Genomic DNA, 21,835 nt, shown 5'->3' on the forward strand with positions numbered 1-21,835 from the left:
ATAGATTGCGTATAAAATTCAGTAGTAATTTAGTCTACCTGATATGTATTCTATATTTTTATATCACTTTTATTTGAATTATTGGTGAATTTTCTAATAATTATATTAAGTTACTTGTTTCGCCTACTATATTTTCCTTTCAGGGCTATATATCCGGGATAAAAAGTGTTCCAAGGATGATTCCAAATTAAGTAGTTTTTAAAGCCAAGGAGAATGATGTTAAAGAAATTTCACTCAAAGTTGGTGACATTCTCCCAATTTGATTACATACTTGCTTTAGAGTATAGCAAGCAATCAAATTGTCACGGTCACAAATTGCATACCGGAGCTCGGATTACGCTCTAATCCAGGCTTCGAGCGATAAGCGTGTTTGCTGACCGTACGGCTCAAGACAAGAGCCCTTTATAGCTCGAGTCTCTTCATCTTTGTTTAACTTGCTTCTATCTGTAGTTACAGTCGACTTAAAGTCGCCTTACGATTCATGGGAGCTCATTCATTTTAAAATTAGTCGTTCGTCGCCCCGTACTGAGAACTCACGATTTACTCAAAACGGGCAATTGAAAGTTTTTTGGCCATAAAATTATATTGAGTGGATTCATAGACATCTTTTAAAATTTAATGCGTTGAAATAAATAAAAAAAAGATATTCAAGACTACGGATTCGTGTTATAGGGCCTTTCGGATCCTCAGATATTCATTTTCAATATGGTCAGACCAAAAATAAAGAAATATTGCGGCTATATTTTTATAAATTTTAACTATTGCTTCATATTATCCCATTCAGGGCCATCGACTCAGCTTATGGGTCATGTTCAAACAGTTCCGCAGGGCCATTGTGTCGCATGTGAATCATGAATTAATTCTGATTTAAACATAAACTTAATGTAATTTGACGTAATAACGCATGTATCCACTAACAATCATTTCTATAAGGTATAATACGATATTTTTTTTATAAAGGCAGTTGAAACAATCACCACTAACTAATATGTTATTATCATAATAGTGTGTGACAAATATTTACATGTTAAGGCAAGGGAAATGGGTCAAATTGAACTTCCAAGATTTGACCCATAAAACAACAACAAACACACTAAGTTAAATTTGTAAAAAATTATAAATGTTCATTCCTACAAACTGCATTTTTTTTTGATAGGCACAGAAATAAGGTGGTTAGTAGAAATGTTGTATAATGTTGTTCAACTCGCCGGCTTCATAAGCGGCGATTTATTTACCGTGCGCGCCAGGCCCAAGACCCATGAGCTGAGTCATTCTATGAATCGTTTTAGCTAAAAACGGTTTGTAAGGTGGCCCGGCGTATTGTGTACGTTGGACTGTGTAGCGGAGATTTACTCTCAGGGGGATGTAATAATAACCTCGCTACATGGATCTACACATATACAAAGCACAACGTAATATAGCTATTGCACCGACCATGAATTAACACTCGATGGGCGCACAATTCCATCTCCTCTCAATCTCGTATCTCTTTGTTATGAATGTAACCTCAACACTCTCGGGGAAAATTAGAAGGGCCCCAAGTCCCGTGGCTATTATCGGTGGATGCACGGCACAACTGAATCTCCACAAGAGAACTCATCGTGCATCCCGCAGACTTGTATACTCTCCTCATGCGATGAGTACTGAGGTGGGGACCATGTGGTCCCCGACGAGCCTCCACAACAACCCCTACAGCTCATCCATCAGCCTCCATAATTAACCTCCAGTAACTCAAACCGATAAACTCCAGCCACCTCACTTGTTACATTCAAACTCGAGCTACACACAAAGAATATCAATCAATTCTTCAACTCCGCTCTCTCTCAGGGTAGCCGTTAACTCAAGGTCACTGCAATATCCATATATTATATATATAAATATCAGAATATAGATATGTTTCGCTTACCAAGAGTCTCCTGTACGCGATTGCACGCGCCACACCACCTGTTACCTCCCAGCACTCAGATCGCCTGTCTCCACTTGTACCCGCCATCTTTCTCCTCCCGTCTCCTATATCACTAGCCGACCTCGATCGTCAGTGTTACCAGTGAAAATTGCGCTAAGAGTGACAGATATGATACATACCACAATAACAGACTTCGCGATCTCCGCGACACTCCCGAACGCGAGAAGATTATACAAGTAGCGTCATCAGCTGACGCGTCCATTCGGCTATTCGTTCTCTAGCCCAAATGGCAGCGTTCCGTCTTACTCTTGTCACTTCCTCTGGCCGTTCTTCCGTAACACTTGGCTCTCTCACTTCTGCCTCGTATGTATCAACAGCGGGAGCTTGCTCAGTATGCGTAGGACTACCATCAGAATCTAACACAGAAATTTCTTTCTCGGTTGCCGGTTCAGTAGGAATTGTTGACTCATCAATTTCTGTCTCAGGCTTGGGTGACACTATCGTTTCTGATGCCCTTATAGGTTCCATAGTTTTAACCATCTCCATAGGTACAGTTGATGTCTCTACCATCTCGTTGTCTTGTGATGGTGGTAGTGCATAATCCGTTGGGCCGTACATATCAGACTCTAACGGATACAGATGGGCTATGGATCTCGTAAACTCTGTATTCCCAACTACCACTTTGGCTGCTCGGCATTCACCATCACGGCTTCGGATTAAACTTACGATTTTGCCAACCTTCCAATTGATTCTATTTTTGGAATCATTTTTAATCTGTACAATGTCACCGACTTCTGGAGACTTCTTTGATATCACTCGCGGTTGTTTATGAGAGTGACTGAATCTGTCCCGCAGACTTGGTAGATATTGATTGGTGAACATCTCTTTATATTCGTTAAGAATCCTCTGACCTCTTTTCCAGCCTTCAACCAAGTCGACTTTGGTATTGGTGCCCTGTGAAGTTCCCTCACCAAAATCTGGGTTTATTTCTAGACACTGACCTAGAGATAGAAAATCAGCTGGTCGCAGTACTCCCTCTGGGTCGGAACCCACTACAGTCAAAGGTCTTGTGTTCAATACGGCCTCAATCTCCTTCACTACTGTATGCATTTGACCGTCTGTTAATAAATGCTTGTCAAGTGTGCGCTTCAAGCAGTGCTTTACCAGTGCAACTAATCTTTCGTAAAAGCCGCCTTGCCAGGGTGCAAGCTGCGTGATGAATTTCCACTTGATATGTTTCTCCTGGCAGTATGAATGGATTAGTACTTCACTTGTCAGCTTGAACTGTAGTGCATTGTCCGATATCAATACTTTAGGTGGTCCTCTAGCCGCCACGAACCGCCGTATCGCTAGCAAGCACTCCTCAGCCGTCAAAGCCTTGACCAACTCCAAATGTACAGCACGAACTGCTAGACATGTCATAAGACAAATCCATCGTTTTTCTCTGCCTGTATTTGTTTCCACTAATACCGGACCCAGGTAGTCTAATCCAGTAAAGGTAAATGGAGAACTATAATTAACCCTTTCACTGGGGAGTGCAGGTGGTGGTGGCAGTTTGTAAGGACCTCCAGAATACTTCTCACACTGCAAACATCTCTTCAAAGCTGTCTGTACTTGAGCTCGCCCGTGAGGGATCCAATACTTTTCGCGTAATATACTTAGCGTGTGTGGGACCCCAACATGGTAGTTGTCTCTATGCGTTTTTAGTATAATCTGGGTTGTGAAGGGTGATTTCTTCGGAATCAGAATGGGATATCTCTTATCATATGATAAATTAGCATTCGCGAACCTTCCTTTACATCTTAAGATCCCATCTTCGTCTACAAAGAGACCCAAGTTTCGTGACAAACTGGTTACCTTTCCTGAGACTTCTTCTGAAAAGAATTTACCTTGTAACTTCTTTATCTCAGTCACTGTCTCTTCACACTTTTCTTCATCAGATGGGTTTTGCACAGAATCATGAAGTGCAGTGGCTGCAGGATTATCCTCCATTTCAGAAAAGTTAGGATCATTATCTTGGTCTTCATAGCCTTTCATTGTCATCTCTGGACCATCCACCGTGTCCAGAGCCCTCCCAGCCAAGCACATTTCTTCATACCTCTGCTCCTTAGGCCAATCATTTTGGTCTTGTAGAAGAAAATCTGGACCATGGAGCCATAGATCCTGTCTATGATGCCACAATTCTGGCCTGGTAGCTACGTCTGCAGGGTTTTCTTTTGAGTTGACATAGCGCAGCTCTGCACCCAAGATGTCCTTAATTTGCTTGATCTCATTGACTCTTCTCAATACAAATGGTGGAAGTAGCCTACTTGATTTGATCCAAGCAATAACAACTTGACTATCCGTCCACAAATATATCTTGCCTATATTTAGGTCTATGTGGCTTTTAACATATCTCAGAAGTCTACTTCCTATGAGATAGCCTAGCAATTCAAGTCTAGGAATTTTGAGATCACTCTTGTCTTCTGCTGGAGTTATTCTGGATTTGGACATGAGAAACGAAGTTGATACTTGCTTTCCAGTTATGACGCGCAGATAAACGACTGCTGCATATGCATCCATAGATGCGTCAGTAAAGCAATGTAGTTCATACTTCGTACATTCCGACTTTGATCCACTTGCAACATGTCTTGGCAATTCTACGTTCTTAACCACTTTTAAATTCTCAATTATGTTCCTCCATGATGTCAACAAGTCTTCAGGCAGAATCTCGTCCCATTTTAACTTCCTAGTGCAGATCTCCTGAAACAAGAGTTTTCCTGGTAGCATGAGTGGTGATACAAACCCGCATGGATCATACAGACGTGCTAGCACTCTCAGGACTCCTTTCTTTGTAATACCTCTGTCTGTGATCTCACTCTCAAAAGTTTCGTTATTCAGTTTGAGCCGTAAAGTGTCATTTTCCAAATTCCATATCAAACCGAGGATCTTCATTTCACTTTCCTGTTTAGCTCTCTTTAGCTTGGGAATCTTGTCTACAAAATCTTTGTCGTTAGACATCCAGTCTCGTATGTTCATTCCTAATTCTTTAAATGAGTTTGTAGTTTGAGCATACAAATTGAGAGCCTCTTCTCTTGATTGAACAGACGTCACTAAATTGTCTACATAACATTTATCTGCTATCACAGGAAGAAGACTTTTGTTAGTCTTTGAAATGTGATATCGAATTGTTGCCGCTAAGAGGAAAGGGCTTGATATTACTCCAAAGGGCACTCTGCAGAACCTATATTGCATGATATTGTCTTCAGATAGTTCCTTTTCTAAATCTTTGACCCAGAGAAACCTGGTCACATCCCTGTCCTCTTCTTGTAAACCAACCTGAAGAAAGGCCTTTTCAACATCAGCAGTGATAGCAATTTTCCCAATTCTAAATTTCAGTATTAAACCTGTAAGGTCTTCCAGCATATTTGGACCTCTGTATAAGCACTCATTCAAGCTTTTCTCGTTTTTCAGCTTAGCTGAAGCATCGTAGACCAGCCGACCCCTTTTTCCCTTCTGTTGAACCATATGAAAAGGTAGATAGTGAACTGGATGGTCAGCAGGAATGGTAGGATCCACAATTTCTATTATGTTAGCTTCAAGTTGTTCGTTTAAGATTGTCTCATACTCTGTCATGACTTCTTTATTTGATCTTCGTATTACACCCTTTAATCTTTCAAAGGCAAGTCCAAAGTTAGTAGGCAATTTTGGTGGATACTCTATCCACGGCCACTTGACCTGATACCTTCCTTCACTGTATTTGACAGTCTTGTTAAAGTGCTGGACGGCTTCTTCCTCACATGTAGTTTTTGGAGAATCACATATCCCGATGCTCTCAAGTGACCATAAAAATTTGACATCTATGGTACGCAGAGGAAGATCTGGTTCTGTAAAAAAGTCTTGATTGATTTCATGGCACTGGCAATATGTAGCCACTGATAGAGTCTCCCCTTCCCTGCTGTTAGTAGCACTTCCTGCGAGGAACCAACCAAAATCAGAATCCACAAGAAAGGTATTATTTCCCAAATCAACACTCTTTCTGATAAATGAAAAGTATAAATCATTTCCAATCAACATATCAATGCCTTCACCGGTAGAAGCGTCATCAGCCAAGATATCTATCATTGGTGACTCTACCTTAGCCATAGGTATCTCTGCGGTGATGTATGGGACTATATTCACTCTAATCAATCTTTCAACATTACGTTTACTCACTACAGTTACTGTTGCATATGGGCATGACATTTCTCTGGGCTTCTCTGATCCAAATGTATAAATCATCAAACAATCTTCTCCATCAGGTTTGATTCGTAATAATTTTGCTATTCTATTTGTAATGTAAGATCGTTGACTTCCACAATCAAGTAAAAGCCTAATGCTCAGACTTCTCCCCTCCGTTGTCTTTACTTGGGTTACTGCTGTCTGTAAGAAATTAGATGGCTTATTTATCTGTACATTAACTGAAGTCATGTTTGAAAGAACCATATCACTATCCTTACCCCTCTGCACCTTCTGCCGGCAAAGGGCTCTATTATGCATCCTAGAGCAATGTACACATTTCCTCCTTCTGGTACACTTGGAGGCACGGTGTCCTATTTGGAAGCACACATAACACCTATCTTTAAGCTTCCCAATCCTCTCCTTATATGTGTTAAATTTGGTACAATCCTCGCTGTAATGTTCTTCATTGCAAAATATGCACATTCTCTTAGGGCGTTTCCGGTTAGGTTGAGTTGAAATTGCTTCCCTTTTCTGTTGCCATTTCCTTTTCTTTACAGCTCCAATTTGTAGTGTTGCTGTAGAAGCAGGTGTACTCATCTCCGTTATGTCACTGGACTTTACTGGAACCACAGAACTCTCCATGTTTGTAACAGCTGAACTCTCCATAGCTGTTATTACGGCATCCAAAGCCTTCCGGATTGCAGCAAAGGAATCATCGGTTGACGAAAGCCACACTTGGTATACCACTCTTGATGGAAATTTATTAAGTATGATAACTCTAAGGTAACTAGCATCCACTTTCTCCCCTAAAGCCTCTAATACCCTCAGATGCTTCTCTATCATATTCAGAGTGCGCCTACAATCTTCGGGTGAATCCTTCGCCACAGCAAGATTTTGCAAAGCATCGTTGTGAGCATCAATGACCTTTGTAGGTTTACCAAAGCGGCTATTGAGAATGTCTACCGCAATCGGGTAATTCATGTTAGTCGTTTCCAGACCCTCAACTGCTTGTAGGGCTGGTCCCTCTAATGAGGCTAGTAAGTATGAAAGCTTCTCAACGTTGGCAATGTCCTTACTATCAACATTTGCCGCGAATTTATCCCAAAAAGTGTTCCATTTTAGGATGTCACCATTATATTTCCCTAGCTCTAATTTAGGCAGACGCGTTCTATGACCATTTTCTACTTCAGGGCAGTATAATTTTACCGCGACTTCTAGTTCGGTCAGGGTGTCCTCGGCTTTTATTTGCATATCCCGGCATTCATTGCAGAAATCTTCTTTTATGTCCGTCGCCCCAGACAAATATCTGTCTAAATCTGATGTGAGCAATGACAATCTATTCTTAACGTTAATTCTTATGGCAATTACCCTGTCCTTTGCAACACCAGTCTCAATGCTGTTAAGGGCCTCGGCGGCTCCCTTTAACGCTTCCGCTAGCCTTTCTAGGCGCAATTGTAATGTGGAAAGCAGAAAGTCCATTTTGAACGCAATGCGAGCTACCGATATATTTTATTTTTAAATCTTCTGTGAATCTTGCATTGTGCTTGATGCTAATCTGCAATTAAATACGTTTACTTGAAGTCGAGTTTAAGTGGCATAAAAGTTTGTTAGTTCTTACATGAAAATGTAACTACTTTATTACTTCATAATGGAGTCGCCTTAAATCTATTACTTACAACGGTTTATATAGCAGTCCACTTCCACTCTTCGGCACTCCTTAATTAAGTAATTGCACACTTTTATTCGTTTTTACTTCTATATCAAACTTTTATCACAAATCACAATTCACAAAAACGGGTAAGCTTACAAAACTAATAAACCATAACCAAACCATAGACTAATTTCTAAACTTCACTCTATCTTAAATATTCTCTACACGACACGACCAATCGATCCGTCGGTCTGTCATACCGAATATCTAACCGTTCCGTACCAAACACAATAAATATTCCGTAACGTAAATAATGTCCATGGGGAAAATAATATACAAGTAAATGTTTCAATATATATATTTTCCTCGTTACACAATAAAAATAATGTTGTAGTAATAAAATTAACGAGAAAACGTGCGCTGAGTGACAAATTTACTAAATAAACTTGTATATGAATTTGACCGAAAACGTAAACATTGGCGTGTTTCTGAACGTGGTCAGAGACTAAATTCAGTGTCGCTAGAGTAAAAAGCGTAATTACCGCTCCCGTATTAATTATTTTCAAACACGGTATATATTATACGGTATATTATAACACAACCTACGCAAATAAATGCTGATTAATATGAAATAAAAACAAGAATTCCTATGTCTGCCGGTTCACCGTGTAAAAAAACTCGCGATATGCACATTCTCTTCATGGCTTGGTAATATTACTGTCTATGTGTACGCACCACAATGGGTCATAATTATCCCATGTGTACGCACCGCCATGGGCATACCCAAACCAAAAAAAATCAAGTACCATAAGGAATGTATTTCAACATTGGGTACGACAACTCTCATCATTCCAAACACGTGAACCGCAACTGACAGATTTTTAAGCATCTACACCAAAACATGTAGCGGAGATTTACTCTCAGGGGGATGTAATAATAACCTCGCTACATGGATCTACACATATACAAAGCACAACGTAATATAGCTATTGCACCGACCATGAATTAACACTCGATGGGCGCACAATTCCATCTCCTCTCAATCTCGTATCTCTTTGTTATGAATGTAACCTCAACACTCTCGGGGAAAATTAGAAGGGCCCCAAGTCCCGTGGCTATTATCGGTGGATGCACGGCACAACTGAATCTCCACAAGAGAACTCATCGTGCATCCCGCAGACTTGTATACTCTCCTCATGCGATGAGTACTGAGGTGGGGACCATGTGGTCCCCGACGAGCCTCCACAACAACCCCTACAGCTCATCCATCAGCCTCCATAATTAACCTCCAGTAACTCAAACCGATAAACTCCAGCCACCTCACTTGTTACATTCAAACTCGAGCTACACACAAAGAATATCAATCAATTCTTCAACTCCGCTCTCTCTCAGGGTAGCCGTTAACTCAAGGTCACTGCAATATCCATATATTATATATATAAATATCAGAATATAGATATGTTTCGCTTACCAAGAGTCTCCTGTACGCGATTGCACGCGCCACACCACCTGTTACCTCCCAGCACTCAGATCGCCTGTCTCCACTTGTACCCGCCATCTTTCTCCTCCCGTCTCCTATATCACTAGCCGACCTCGATCGTCAGTGTTACCAGTGAAAATTGCGCTAAGAGTGACATATATGATACATACCACAATAACAGACTTCGCGATCTCCGCGACAGACGGGTCTTGGCCATGGATGGGTAAAGTGACCTTTCGGGGCCTCAGATTTCAATTTTCATCTTAAACATTTTCAAAATGAAGAAATGTAAGAAGACCATCGGTTTTTGGGATATTGACTACGGATCCAAATCAAGAGGCCTTTCGGATCCTCAGAGATGTCAATTTTCATCTTGATCGGAGTGAAAATAAAGAACTTGAAGAAAAATGAAGATGTTCAAGATGGCGGTCGTTTGTTCCAATTTCGGCTAGATATTCATATTAAGCGGGGTTTTACATCCTTACTTATCAATTTTAGTCATGATCAGAATAATTATGAAGAAATTCTATTACTTAGATACCGAACTTTGTCTATTGTTGACTTGTTTAACTTGTTGACTTTGTGATTGTTGTAAGGTTTCATATGCCACCGAAAACGCTCAGTTTCCTGTGTACCCACCACCAGACAACGGTTCACCTACCCTACCTATATAACTACAAATGAGTTAACCAATTGGGAGCGTGCACGACTGTCACGCAACCTAGTGTCCGCAAGTCTAGGGGAAAACGTCAATTCACTACATCTTATAAAACTACTCCAAAACTAAAAACTACTGAACGGATTTTCATATGACTTTCATCTATCAATAGAGTGATTCTTGAGGAAGGCTTAAGTATATAACTTGTTAAGGTTTTGTGTAAATTGTTTGAAATATAACGATGTTGTCGGAAAAAAATCACGCTGGCTAGGAGCTTTAATCGAAAACGCTGCCTAATCCGTTTGAGCTATAACAACACAATGTATGGTGGGGTTGTTTCTCATTCATAGGTCTACAAAAAAGTCCGCGATTTAAATGTCTATCTTTTAAGGATAACTTACTATATCCATTCTTAACTTCTAGAAAAAGATCACGTAATATGTGGCATTTGCAAAGCTAATGGATACATTATTAACAATTATCAAAATAAATACGTTAGTTATATTAAGCATTTCATACAGATTACAATGATCCCTTACACCATACAATTTAAATGAATATTTCAGGAGTAATCGTAAGTCAAAGTTTCATTTCGAGCCATATAATTGTACGAAATGTTAAAGACGCTATCCGCAGTTAGTTCAAATTTTTACCACCTTATGCGCTGGGATCGCTTTACTTACCCCCACCATGCACTTCGCACTGTCCCACCCCTGACAAATAGCTTTTGGGCCTTCTTGCTCCATAATCTGTTGATCAACCCTGCTCATATCAGAACTAAAACAATATTATTATGATGCCCTTAACTACGCTTTATTACTTAATTTATTTAAATTAAAACATATTTAATACAGCTATCACGGAGCAAACTATCAAAAACCAAAAAACTAGCCGTGTGTTCCAAGTTGAATGTAAGAACTTCGCTTCGCTTCGCTCGCTCGTTCGATTACAGGTTAACAAACCCCGACAAAATATTTTTGAAAGAAGAAAATAACATGGATTGACCTAGCTTATTAGTAGTTATTTAATGTCTCTCTGATGTAAACACCGAACTTTATGGGATAACAAAAATTACTGCATGTAGAGCGAGTCGGTCATAATCATCAACAGTCGGCCAAGATGTCGGGCCATGCTCAATGTAGGGTTACCATTATGTGAGAATAAGCTAAACGGGGGCTATTATAAGTATCATGTACATTATTTTAATTATAAGGGAGACCTTCGCAGCGCTGTTGTACGTCTTTTTACTAAGAAGAGAAGACCAATCATGTTCGCTATAGTGTTCATTGAAAGTACTTGTTAAGCTTTTGTTTTGTGATTTTTTCATAATTTTTGAACCCATGGTTCAAAAGATAGAGGGGGAGGGATACATATTTTTTCTTTTGAAGCGATTATTACCGAAAATATTCACTTTATCAAAAAATAGTTGTGGAGACTCTTATTCGTTTTAAAAGACATAGTTTTTATTTTACCGCTCTGTCGCCATGCATGATTTTCGTACCTATTCATGGCAAATTGCAGCACTTCTAGCACCGCACTAACGATCACGGAGAAAAGCCGCGGACGGTCGGACAGACTAGATTCCTAGTTGACTACGGAACCCTAAAAAAGTAACTTGTTTTAGAAATGATATTTTGTGATAATAGGAAACCCTCGGTGCGCGAGTCTGACTTGTACTTGGCATTGACTTACTAACACTACGAAGTGGGCTAGATCGTTGGTGCGCAAATGGCGTTTGTGCACATTTTCGTTAGTGCGAATGACATACCTATATTTTTTTTTAACACTATAAATGCCTTATTTAAAATTCTATTACATATCATAGAAAATTCATCTGTCAAGTGCCAACTCGCAATAATTTCGATGTTAAGTACTTCAACGAATCACACGTTCCTGTTTGCGGCGTCACCTATTGTCGAGTAGCTAAACTAATTACTGTCACTCGCCGCACCGCTAAAGCACGCTCAAGTTTGCGCGTGACAGTGCATTATTAATTTTACTACTCACTGTCATTTAACAGTGAGGGTGACAAGTTTGAAACTGTAAATAGTATAATCAGACAGATAAATTGTATATATACTTATATAGCTCGAGGCACAACAACTAAACATAAATAATAAATAATGAGGTCATTGGAAACAATTTAGATTTTTAAAACTAATATTCCAGAAGCAAAGATTCGTTGAGTACCTATTTAAGATATGTAAATTCTAAAACAAAATCGTGCCCCCGAGCTTGATAGCTGTACAGCGCCATATATTATTTTTTACCCACGACGGAACGGAGACGGTATATGCGTTTGGGTTGAGAGGATGTTTGTGCAAACCAATGTTGCCAATTTTCTCAAAAACTACTAGTCCGATTTTGGTGCGGTTTTCAGTGATGGGTTTGGGTTGGGATTGGTGCATGTTCTTAGATAGGTGTTACGGTGACAACTCACCAGGGGGCGCTACAGTAAACATTTATTTGTGCAAAATCACAACTACGAGTCCGATTTTGGTGCCGTTTTTCAGTGATGAGTTCGGGTTTGATTGGTGCATGTTCTTAGATAGGTGTTACGGTGACAACTCACCAGGGGGCGCTACAGTAAACATTTATTTGTGCAAAATCACAACTACGAGTCCGATTTTGGTGCTGTTTTTCGGTGATGAGTTCGGGTTTGATTGGTGCATGTTCTTAGATAGGTGTTACGATGACAAAAATTCAAGAAGAAATACGAAAAATATTAAACTAAAAATCAGAACCAAAAATCAATACTCGTGAATTAAGCTGATGATGTAATGTGGAGGGATGTTGCAATTAACCTAACCCTGCGAACGAAAAAAACATGTTTATTATCAATCGCTGACCTAACCTTACCTACTTACTTATTACTGTTAATGCTACAACTATTACAAACACAACCAAAACTATTACAAATACAACCAAATTCAACAATAATTTGGTAAAACCGAAACTATAGCACGTATTATACATATGAATATGAAGTACAATTTACATAATACCTATGAGTGCTCTCTAAAAAGTTTGAAATAAAACCAAAACTAAAAACTTTTGAAAAAACCCACGATGGTTAAAACTTAGTTGAAAAAGGATAAAATAATTTTGAAACCCCCGACTTAACGAATTTATGATATGAACTTAATAAAAAAACCAAGAAAATCCGTCGGGGGCTGCCATCTCTATTTTAAATATAATCTTATAATCAAGTTACTATAAACATGCCAAATTAGTTCATTTAATAGCAGCAGGAAAATTCAATTTTGAAATTACACAGATTCTAAATTATTACTCACAAAATTAAAAGAAAAACGTAATAAATAATAAAGGTACCTATTTATCTTTAAGGTTTAACACAAAAATATAATTTTTATCCAAGCTTAGTGGCGTCGGGGAATTTAATTAATAGAATCAGGCGTTACTTTGCGGAAATCCATGCTAATTAAAACAAGAAATATTACTTTGCTAATCCGCGAGAAAATAACGTGTTAGTCAATCAGTGCTAACCCGTTATACTTACTTGCGTATTTTTACATGCAATTAATGTTCCCACCCTCCCACCGCAAAATAATTTGCGTATTTATTTTTGCGGTGGGAGGGTGGGAACATTAATTGCATGTAAAAATACGCAAGTAAGTATAACGGGTTAGCACTGATTGACTAACACGTTATTTTCTCGCGGATTAGCAAAGTAATATTTCTTGTTTTAATTTGTCGGGGAATTTGTTTATATTGAAAATAGAGATGGCAGCCCCCGATGGATTTTCTTGATTTTTTTATTAAGTTCATAGCATAAATTTTTTAAGTTGGGGGTTTCAAAATTATTTTATCGTTTTTTAACTACGTTTTAACCGTCGTGGCTTTTTTCAAAATTTTTAATTTTGTTATGTTGTAACTGAATTGTCAACCTTCAACTTTTGACAACCAGAGTTACCAACCGTAAAGCACCATATCTCATGAACAGTCAAATTCAAAACACGAATTTATCTTAGACTTTACACACACTTATGTGACAATCCAAATCAAAAGGGACCTTATGGCGGTAAGCGCTTACGTCGCGTAGTTAGTACCGCATTAGTATTGCGTAAGCGCTGACCGCCATAAGGTCCCTTTTGATTACACTCAATGAATCTTTTTGTTTATGGTAAAATATTACCACTGTTTAAAAACTTATGTTAAATACTTATCTAACAGGGTTTGTGGTTTACGTTTTACTAATGGTACCACGTTCATTATAGTGGTGTTTATCAAATATGTCTAAATTTAATTGGTTGTATCATGAAACTATCCCCAGTTTAAAAAGTGATAGGAATCTTATATCTGAAAAGTATTATTTAAATACCTAGCATGTTTGCCCACGATAGGACAAACGATAAGAATTCGTGTTTTAAACTTGCAAATATTTAATTACATTATACAAGTTCCGTTGTAGAGATACGAGTAGGTATTGACAGAATAAATAGGTATACAATGAAGTGGAGTTATTTTGAAACTTGGTTCGTGACATAGCTCTACTCGGCCGGTAATTGTGTTAACCGTTCCGTTTCGCATGAACACAGATAATTTTCTACGAGATTATGCTAAAAATACTTAAGTCGCAAGAAAACCGCAGCCAAATCACTAGACCCTATTCATAGTGTTGTGTTCCTGCCGATGAGTAAGGCAAGAGCTCAACGAGGGAGCGGAGTGTTACGGTCGGCAATGCGCATGTAACTCCTCTGGAGTTGTAATATAAAAGTAATATAAAAGCGACTTAATAAAAGCGTGTTAATAAAAATAATCCTAAAATGGAATGACTTCGCAATATTAGCTAATTGAACACTTGCAAATTTATGGTTACATACACATATGGGTATACGTTATACCTATGATGGGTATAAAGGTATATAAATATTTAATTCCGTTATATCGCTATTTATAAGTTTGAGAGAAACATGTTTATTTGTTTATTTATGTTTGTTATGCAGCTAAATTACCTAGCAATTTGCTCACAAGTTGTCGTTTGAAGATCTTTAGTCAGGAAATACAATTACCTATGCATGAAGGAATATATAACTAACCGAGGCTTTAGAGTAAATACTGAAGCTTCAAGCAAAGTCATGCAGATACTTATTATGAATGATTGTTTTGTAGGTATTTGTATACAAGATCTAGGTACCTCTCAAATAACCCAGTGCATTCTCGCAAGTCTAGGTAACCTTAGCTTACTCAGAAGGTAAAGTTTCCTATGAATTTATTTATTTATACTTGCTGTATTTCTAGAAGGTATTCAGCAAAAGACACGCGTAAATCTTGGGTGACAATGACGTGATGCTTCGTGGTTGAAGACCAAGACCAAGCTAAATCGGCGGCGATTTTGATTGCACAGACTGTACAAGTGTTACTCTAAACATCAATTATTAATTAGAAGTTTGACGTTTAAAATAACACTTGCATATCAAAATCGCTGCCGAGTTAGTTTGGTCTCGCTGTAGTACAATTTATTGTTACAAACAATAAGGTATGTATGTTTATTTTCACCACACCAACTGGTAAAGGCCCTCTTGATTGTGCAAAAACTAACGAGAAAGTTGCATATTACACACATGTGGGGCAAAGTAATCAAATGCAAATTTTGAGTTGTTTCCTTATGTTAGCTGGTAGAATTGACTTTTAAATTATGATTTGAATGATACATTTTTTTATTACGTTTATTTGGATTTGATTTCGTTTTTTTTTTTTTGGTATTTAATAGTTAGTATTTTCCTCGCGTTGATGTGGTGAAAAATTTTGTTTCACTCAGAGGCAAAGTTTGTTTAACCTTCGTGCCTTTTAACCCTCGCAGCGCTCAAGATTCCACTTCTTAAATTTTGGAATCTTTCGCTTGCTCGGGTACCAATATTAGCACGAGCGGTTAAACAACAACTTTGCCTCCTTGTAAAACAAATAACTATTTACTTATTGAATAATGGCAAACTTTAAGAACCTAATATGAAATCGCAAATGTATTCGAAATAAGATTCGTATTTTTAAGCAAGCACACCGTACCTCGAAGCGCTGCTAGGTCGCGCAGTGTAGCAGAATTAGCTTTTTATAAGATGCAATATTTCTCTCAAAGTGGAGCCTCGAGCGTGAATGTTTTATTATATTTTAAATAAAAGTACGTACTTGTTGTCATTGTAATTTAAATGTGAATTGTATTTTTAGTTCCAAGTACATAAAATGTACGAGTAGCAATTATGAGTAGGTACTTCTAACAACGTGTCTTTACTCTCTGGACATTGACCAAGATCCTGAGTAGTTCCTTCTCAGGAATGTTCAAATGTGGTAAATTATTTTAATTAAATTATTAGCGACCTACGAGCTGGCGCATTTTTTGCACAAAAACTCAGCCTCACTGTGCAGAGGGGGGACGCGGCTAGTATCCTGGGAACAATGCCTCAGACTAATTTAGGTTTAGATTAATGATTATATAGTTATTAATTGTGTATGATAAATGTTAATTTTAAATAATTTTAATAGTTTTGTGGTGTTAAATATTGATTAGATAAACTTAAAAAAATATTTATTTCAAAACTTAAATTAATTCAAATAAATCATCTACAGTGTGTAAATCTAATACGGGCGAATCTCTTAACGGTGGTTATTATAGGACATCAGAAATGTATTTAGATAATTTTTACTTAGAATGGCAATTAAAATTTTATCTATACGAAATAATTTGGCCCACAATGTAATGCAAACACACTTGCGTTAAACGCTCGTTGATAGTTACTTTCAAAAGCTCATATCGCGTATGTAATGTCATTATTGTCATTAACTTTCATGAGTGGGTAAATAATAACCAAGTAGTTTCGAAAATAAAGTTAGATACTCGTACACATTAAAAAAACCAGAGACTTAAAAAAGCAATTTATTTTAATACCTACCTTTTAAAAGCACAGTTTAGTTTCGCCGGTTTCGCCGCAGATACTTATTCTCCACGTGTTTGACTGACGCCATCACGTGGCCAGGATTGATGGTATCTCTGAGTGTCTGAAAAACTTCAGTTATCTTGTTTCTCAGTTCTTCTTCTACCTCCTTCCTCTACTACTCTCAGGGTCAAGTGCAAAATGGCAGAGGATTCGGACTTGTAATGGAACTGGTACTTTTTTACTTTTTAAAAACATGTATCCACTAAGAAAAACGCATACAGCCAATTAATATAGCTGCGGGCTACGTCTACACGACCAGGTCATTTCAAGCTATATGATAGAGTATTGTAAGAACGTGTATGATCGTGCGAATACTGCTTAATAAAATCAAAGACTATAATAACTTTTATATTTTTTAAGGATCTCATGCGTCCAAATACAGCTTATATTGCACAATTATATTGAATGAGCGAATATTGAATGGTACTGAATGGCAGAATAGTTGTGCCTTTAACTTTTAGAAAATAATCAAGAGTGAAATTGTTTTTGATGTGAAGATTCGATTTGAGTGCTGGGAAAATCGAATCCACGAATTGCGCTTTCCCGGCCTCTGCAATAATATACTATTTCCATCAAAAGTTTATACATAAAATTTCCTACAAAATTAATCATAATTATTTATACTCTACGGTCAATACTTTAGAAGCTATAGGTGTGTAAGTTGTCAAAGAGATAAAAATAGACAATTAAAAAAAAACAAATTTTTAGTTTATAATAAACAAGTTTAGTCCCCTGCTGATCAATAATAAAAAAAGTGGCTGTGACATAATCGGACAGACAGACGGACATGACGAATCTATAAGGGTTCCGTTTTTTGCCATTTGGCTACGGAACCGTAAAAACGGGCAAGAACATGTCGGGACATGTTCTGCCGTTGCCGGCCGTCGGTGCTCTGCCGTTTTTAATTTGTATGCTGCGTACACTATATAAAAGTTCGCATCCTTTATGCAAAAAATTTAGTAACTGAACAATGTTGGCACCAAGCATTCAACTTTAATCAAGCATACGTTGAAGATATCGTTCGCATTATGAGAGAAGATATTTTATAGATAAATTCAACAGTGTCATCTGTACTTTATTTACATAAATAATTAAAATTATACTCATACAAAAACTGCATCTAGTTACTATTTTGTCTCTTCGTACGTCAGGATTTTTACTGGCAATATTTGAAGACATCTCAGTTTAGCGTTTTACTTGTTAGAATATGTAATTGGTTCCATTGAAAACAAATCAACCACCATGGAACCAAGTGAAAAGATGCCGGTAAAAAAGAAAAAAGAAAATAACCAATTCAATTTAGGCTGATATAGGTACTAATTAGTCCAAGGTAAAGAAACAGGGATGAAGAGGTTATAAATACAGGTATAGCTTTGGGTCATTAAATGAACAATCTAACTTTCTTGCTAAATGTATGTATGTGTGTGTCAATAAGCGTATTTGGAGAGAAAGAAATTGAGTTAGAATCAATGTTATTAATACCTTTCAGAAGGCTTTCAGTTTCAGCATAGGTTAAAGTGTTTAGCCATTCGTGAGGCTTTTAAATTGCTTAGTGGTAAAGTTTTTAATTCCGGTTTGGATGCAAGATGTTAACTAAACCTTTTCGCAAAAATTGTTACAGACTGTGCTAAGGGGACTTTCAAGATTCGTTTTTCTAACAGTATGTTGTCTCACATAATCATTCACACTGCATAAGAACGTTCATATCTCATAATTTAAATACAACCAAGAAATGTTCTAACTTGCACTTTAGCATTGCGAGATACCGTAGAAATCCACAGGAAACCAAGACAAATATAATTCAATCGTAAAAGATGTGGATTACGTTGTAAAGTGGCGGGATGAGTGTGTCTACGGGCACTTGCAGCGGCGGTTGCGAGCGCGGCTGCTTTATGACTCACGGCGCAGGGTTGTGAAAAGTAAGTTTTTGCCGTAAGGGCTTGTTTTAGTAAGCCCCATATTATATTATGAGCTTTTGATCGCGACTACTTCTGCGAATAAGTAATAACGACGACTTCCATAATAACTAAAAGCTATCCTATGCGTCGGGACTCAAACTATCTGCATATCTAAGGCAGTGTCTTACGTGAGCGAGAAACTCGCGAACGCGAAACGGCGCGCCGCGGCGCGGGTGAATTAAATCCTTTGATACCTATGGAAGTGTCCTACGTGGGCGATCTCCGAATGCCGTTGGGCCGCCGCGCCGCGTCGCATTCACGAGTTATGGCTCACGTAAGCCGCTGCGTAAGGCCATCTAAATTAGTTCACGGATTTAAGCGTGAAGAGGTGATAGAAAGGGTGACACAGTTACTTTCGCATTTATATTTATAATATAAGTTGGTTTAATTTTTAGTTCAAAGACAATACGTTCAGAAACAATACGTAATTTTTTATGTTGTAAGATTTTATGAGTGATTTTTCCGAGACTGAATTGGTGCCTTCATCCGACTTAAACACTTCTACTGTTCATTTCGAATACGAGGAAAATTAAAGAGAGAAAAATTTGCAGAATTATTTATAATCAAAGTGACCAGATACGGCCCTGATATTTTCCTTATTTGCAATCGGAGACTGAATGTCTGGACTGTGGTCTGGAGTAGGGAATGCAATCTTGATCTTGCAAGATCAAGATTCCACCAAGATCTTGAGTGATTTTCCAAGATTCAATCTTGAAGGCCATCAATCTTGAATTTTGAAATCCCTTTCGCGATCTTGGCAAAATAGACCAAGATTGTAACAAGATTTCAAGATTTTCAGACAGATCGCGCGTGAAACGTCATACGTGTTCATACCTGCGCGGCAACGCGCGAACTGTCTCGCGGCTCGCCTGAGCCGTCTCAAGGGCCTTTTCAGCCGCGGGCTATTTAGCCACTGATATACGGTGCCGATTGGGTGATGACACTTTAAGTGTATTATGCTTCTTGAGAAGCTATTTTCAAAATGTTTAATGTTTTTTGCTCTTAATTTCATTTATAGGTTATACTAATTATGATCTCATTGCATTGTTGGCAAGAAACAATCAACATTTTAATGATTAAAATAAAATAAATGCAATAATGTATTGCATTTATTATTATAGTCACTAAAATCTTGATTGTTTCTTGTTAATTTTTGAAATAAACGTTGATTATTGTGTTCATGGAAAGTTGTTTACTTTGAAAAGTATACTCAATTATATAAAATAATCCAAAAATACTGGTTACTCTCAATTTACAGAATTTGACTCAAAAATAACGCCTTTTTTAATTATTCTGCTCAATCTGGAATAATCCCGATAATCTTGATTCGAGACCAAGATCTTGACCCGAATCTTGACAAGATCTTGAACTGACCAATCTTGATTCCGAAAAGAGACTCCAAGATCTTGAATGGTCAATCTTGGCCCAAGATTGCATTCCCTAGTCTGGAGATGTCTATTCCATAGGAAAAATACATGTAGAAATAGGTTGCATTTGGATATTTTAGCAAACTGCAGAAATGTTAAAATTATTTGTTTATTAACGCATTCACTGCCAGGGGGCGTGGCCTAGGAACAAACTTGTATGACGGTGAACGCATATATGCGTCGGTGGCAGTGAATGCGTTAAACAAAAACAAAAAACAAAAATTGTTTATTTATTATTATATGAGTATATATGTAGTTGTAGTAGTATGTAGTGTGTGTGCGTGTGTGTGTGTGTGTGTGTGTGTGTGTGTGTGTGTGTGTGTGTCTAATAATTCTTCCACCTGATCCTAATTTTTATCTTCCAACCACTTTGTTATTTTATTTTTTACATCATATTGCAGCTTTCGATATATATCTAGTGCTTTGTTTAAAGTATTATATAATTGAGATGAACGTTTCTTATATGTGTTTATTTGTATGTGTTTATATGTTTATTGATGTATGAAAATCAGCGGGATTACCTGTTACCTTTTAATTTTTCGGTTTGCAACTGGCAACAATCAACGTCAATTACTCATACAGCCCAATAATTAAACCGTTTCAAAGAATTTAAATATTAAATTAACTGAATGAGCAACGAAACAATATTATATATTATATTTTTGTTTTATTCACATTAATAATGTCAAATAACCTTTAAAAACTATTCAATGTCGTAAAAATGTATTAGTGTGACCGTACAAGTTTTTGCCGTTGCTCACTTATGCAAGTTTAAGGTTAAGAAAAACATATTTTTGGTGTATTCCTTTTCATTCTCTCCTTATATGTGCTCGATTTGGATACAATTCAACAATAATAATTTATACAATCGTGATATAATAGACAGCTTTTCAGTCGAGTACGAAGCTTGCTGAGTGGCCTAATGGAGGTACGAGATTGAAAACCTTGAATATATCACTATTGTATACAATACTTTTTCTACAAGTCAAATAAAATAATACCTTTTCTACCATAAAACCTAAATAATTATGAAAAAAATAGGTAACAAGTATCTTAGTAGTACAGAAGACATAAACGCGTGCACAGTATATGAATATTACTCATGAAATAGTCGCGCGTTGGTGTCTTTTCCACTAGATTAGATGTCACGCGATTGGTCAATTTCATTATAGTTGACTACAACGTTTGCTTATGAATATTTTATTTGATTTGAGAACCCATACATGTAAAGTATTACGCAATTACAGTTTGGTATACTAAATCATAATTCAACCTTTACAGTCGACGAGTAGAAAAAAAAAACTATATTTTTACATCTTTATTTGATGCATTCAAAGGCGGGGATGAGTAAAGTTATAAAAATTCCAATTATTCCGGACGGGAAATAGGACAATATCCTTCGCGCCTACGTTTTCCAAATGTGCAGAATTTTTCTACTGGCGAACTTACGTAATTGACAGAGCATGAGAAATTAAAATGTTATACCGTGTCCCACGTATCCATATTTTTAAAAATCAGTGCAGTTTGACAAACAGTAAAATTAAAATAGTAATAAAATAGATTAACGACAATACCTACTTGCCTAAACCATGATTACTTGCA

The 21,835-nt window shown here is 37.4% G+C and overlaps 2 protein-coding genes across 2 annotated transcripts in view; both read right to left on the reverse strand.

Annotated features, from left to right (window-relative positions):
• Positions 1-21,835, reverse strand: part of LOC133516293 (uncharacterized) — a 288,273-nt gene that overhangs the window by 113,114 nt on the left and 153,324 nt on the right. The window lies entirely within an intron of this gene.
• LOC133516270 (uncharacterized) lies at positions 5,571-9,400 on the reverse strand. Its single transcript, XM_061849109.1, has 3 exons — positions 7,783-9,400; positions 6,385-7,661; positions 5,571-6,307 (listed from the first exon to the last, which is right to left on the reverse strand). The coding sequence occupies exons 2-3, from the start codon at positions 7,583-7,585 to the stop codon at positions 6,258-6,260; spliced, it is 1,251 nt and encodes a 416-aa protein (XP_061705093.1). The 5' UTR covers positions 7,586-7,661; positions 7,783-9,400; the 3' UTR covers positions 5,571-6,257.

The sequence above is a fragment of the Cydia pomonella genome, chromosome 3, assembly GCF_033807575.1.
Source record: "Cydia pomonella isolate Wapato2018A chromosome 3, ilCydPomo1, whole genome shotgun sequence".
Lineage (NCBI taxonomy): Eukaryota > Metazoa > Arthropoda > Insecta > Lepidoptera > Tortricidae > Cydia > Cydia pomonella.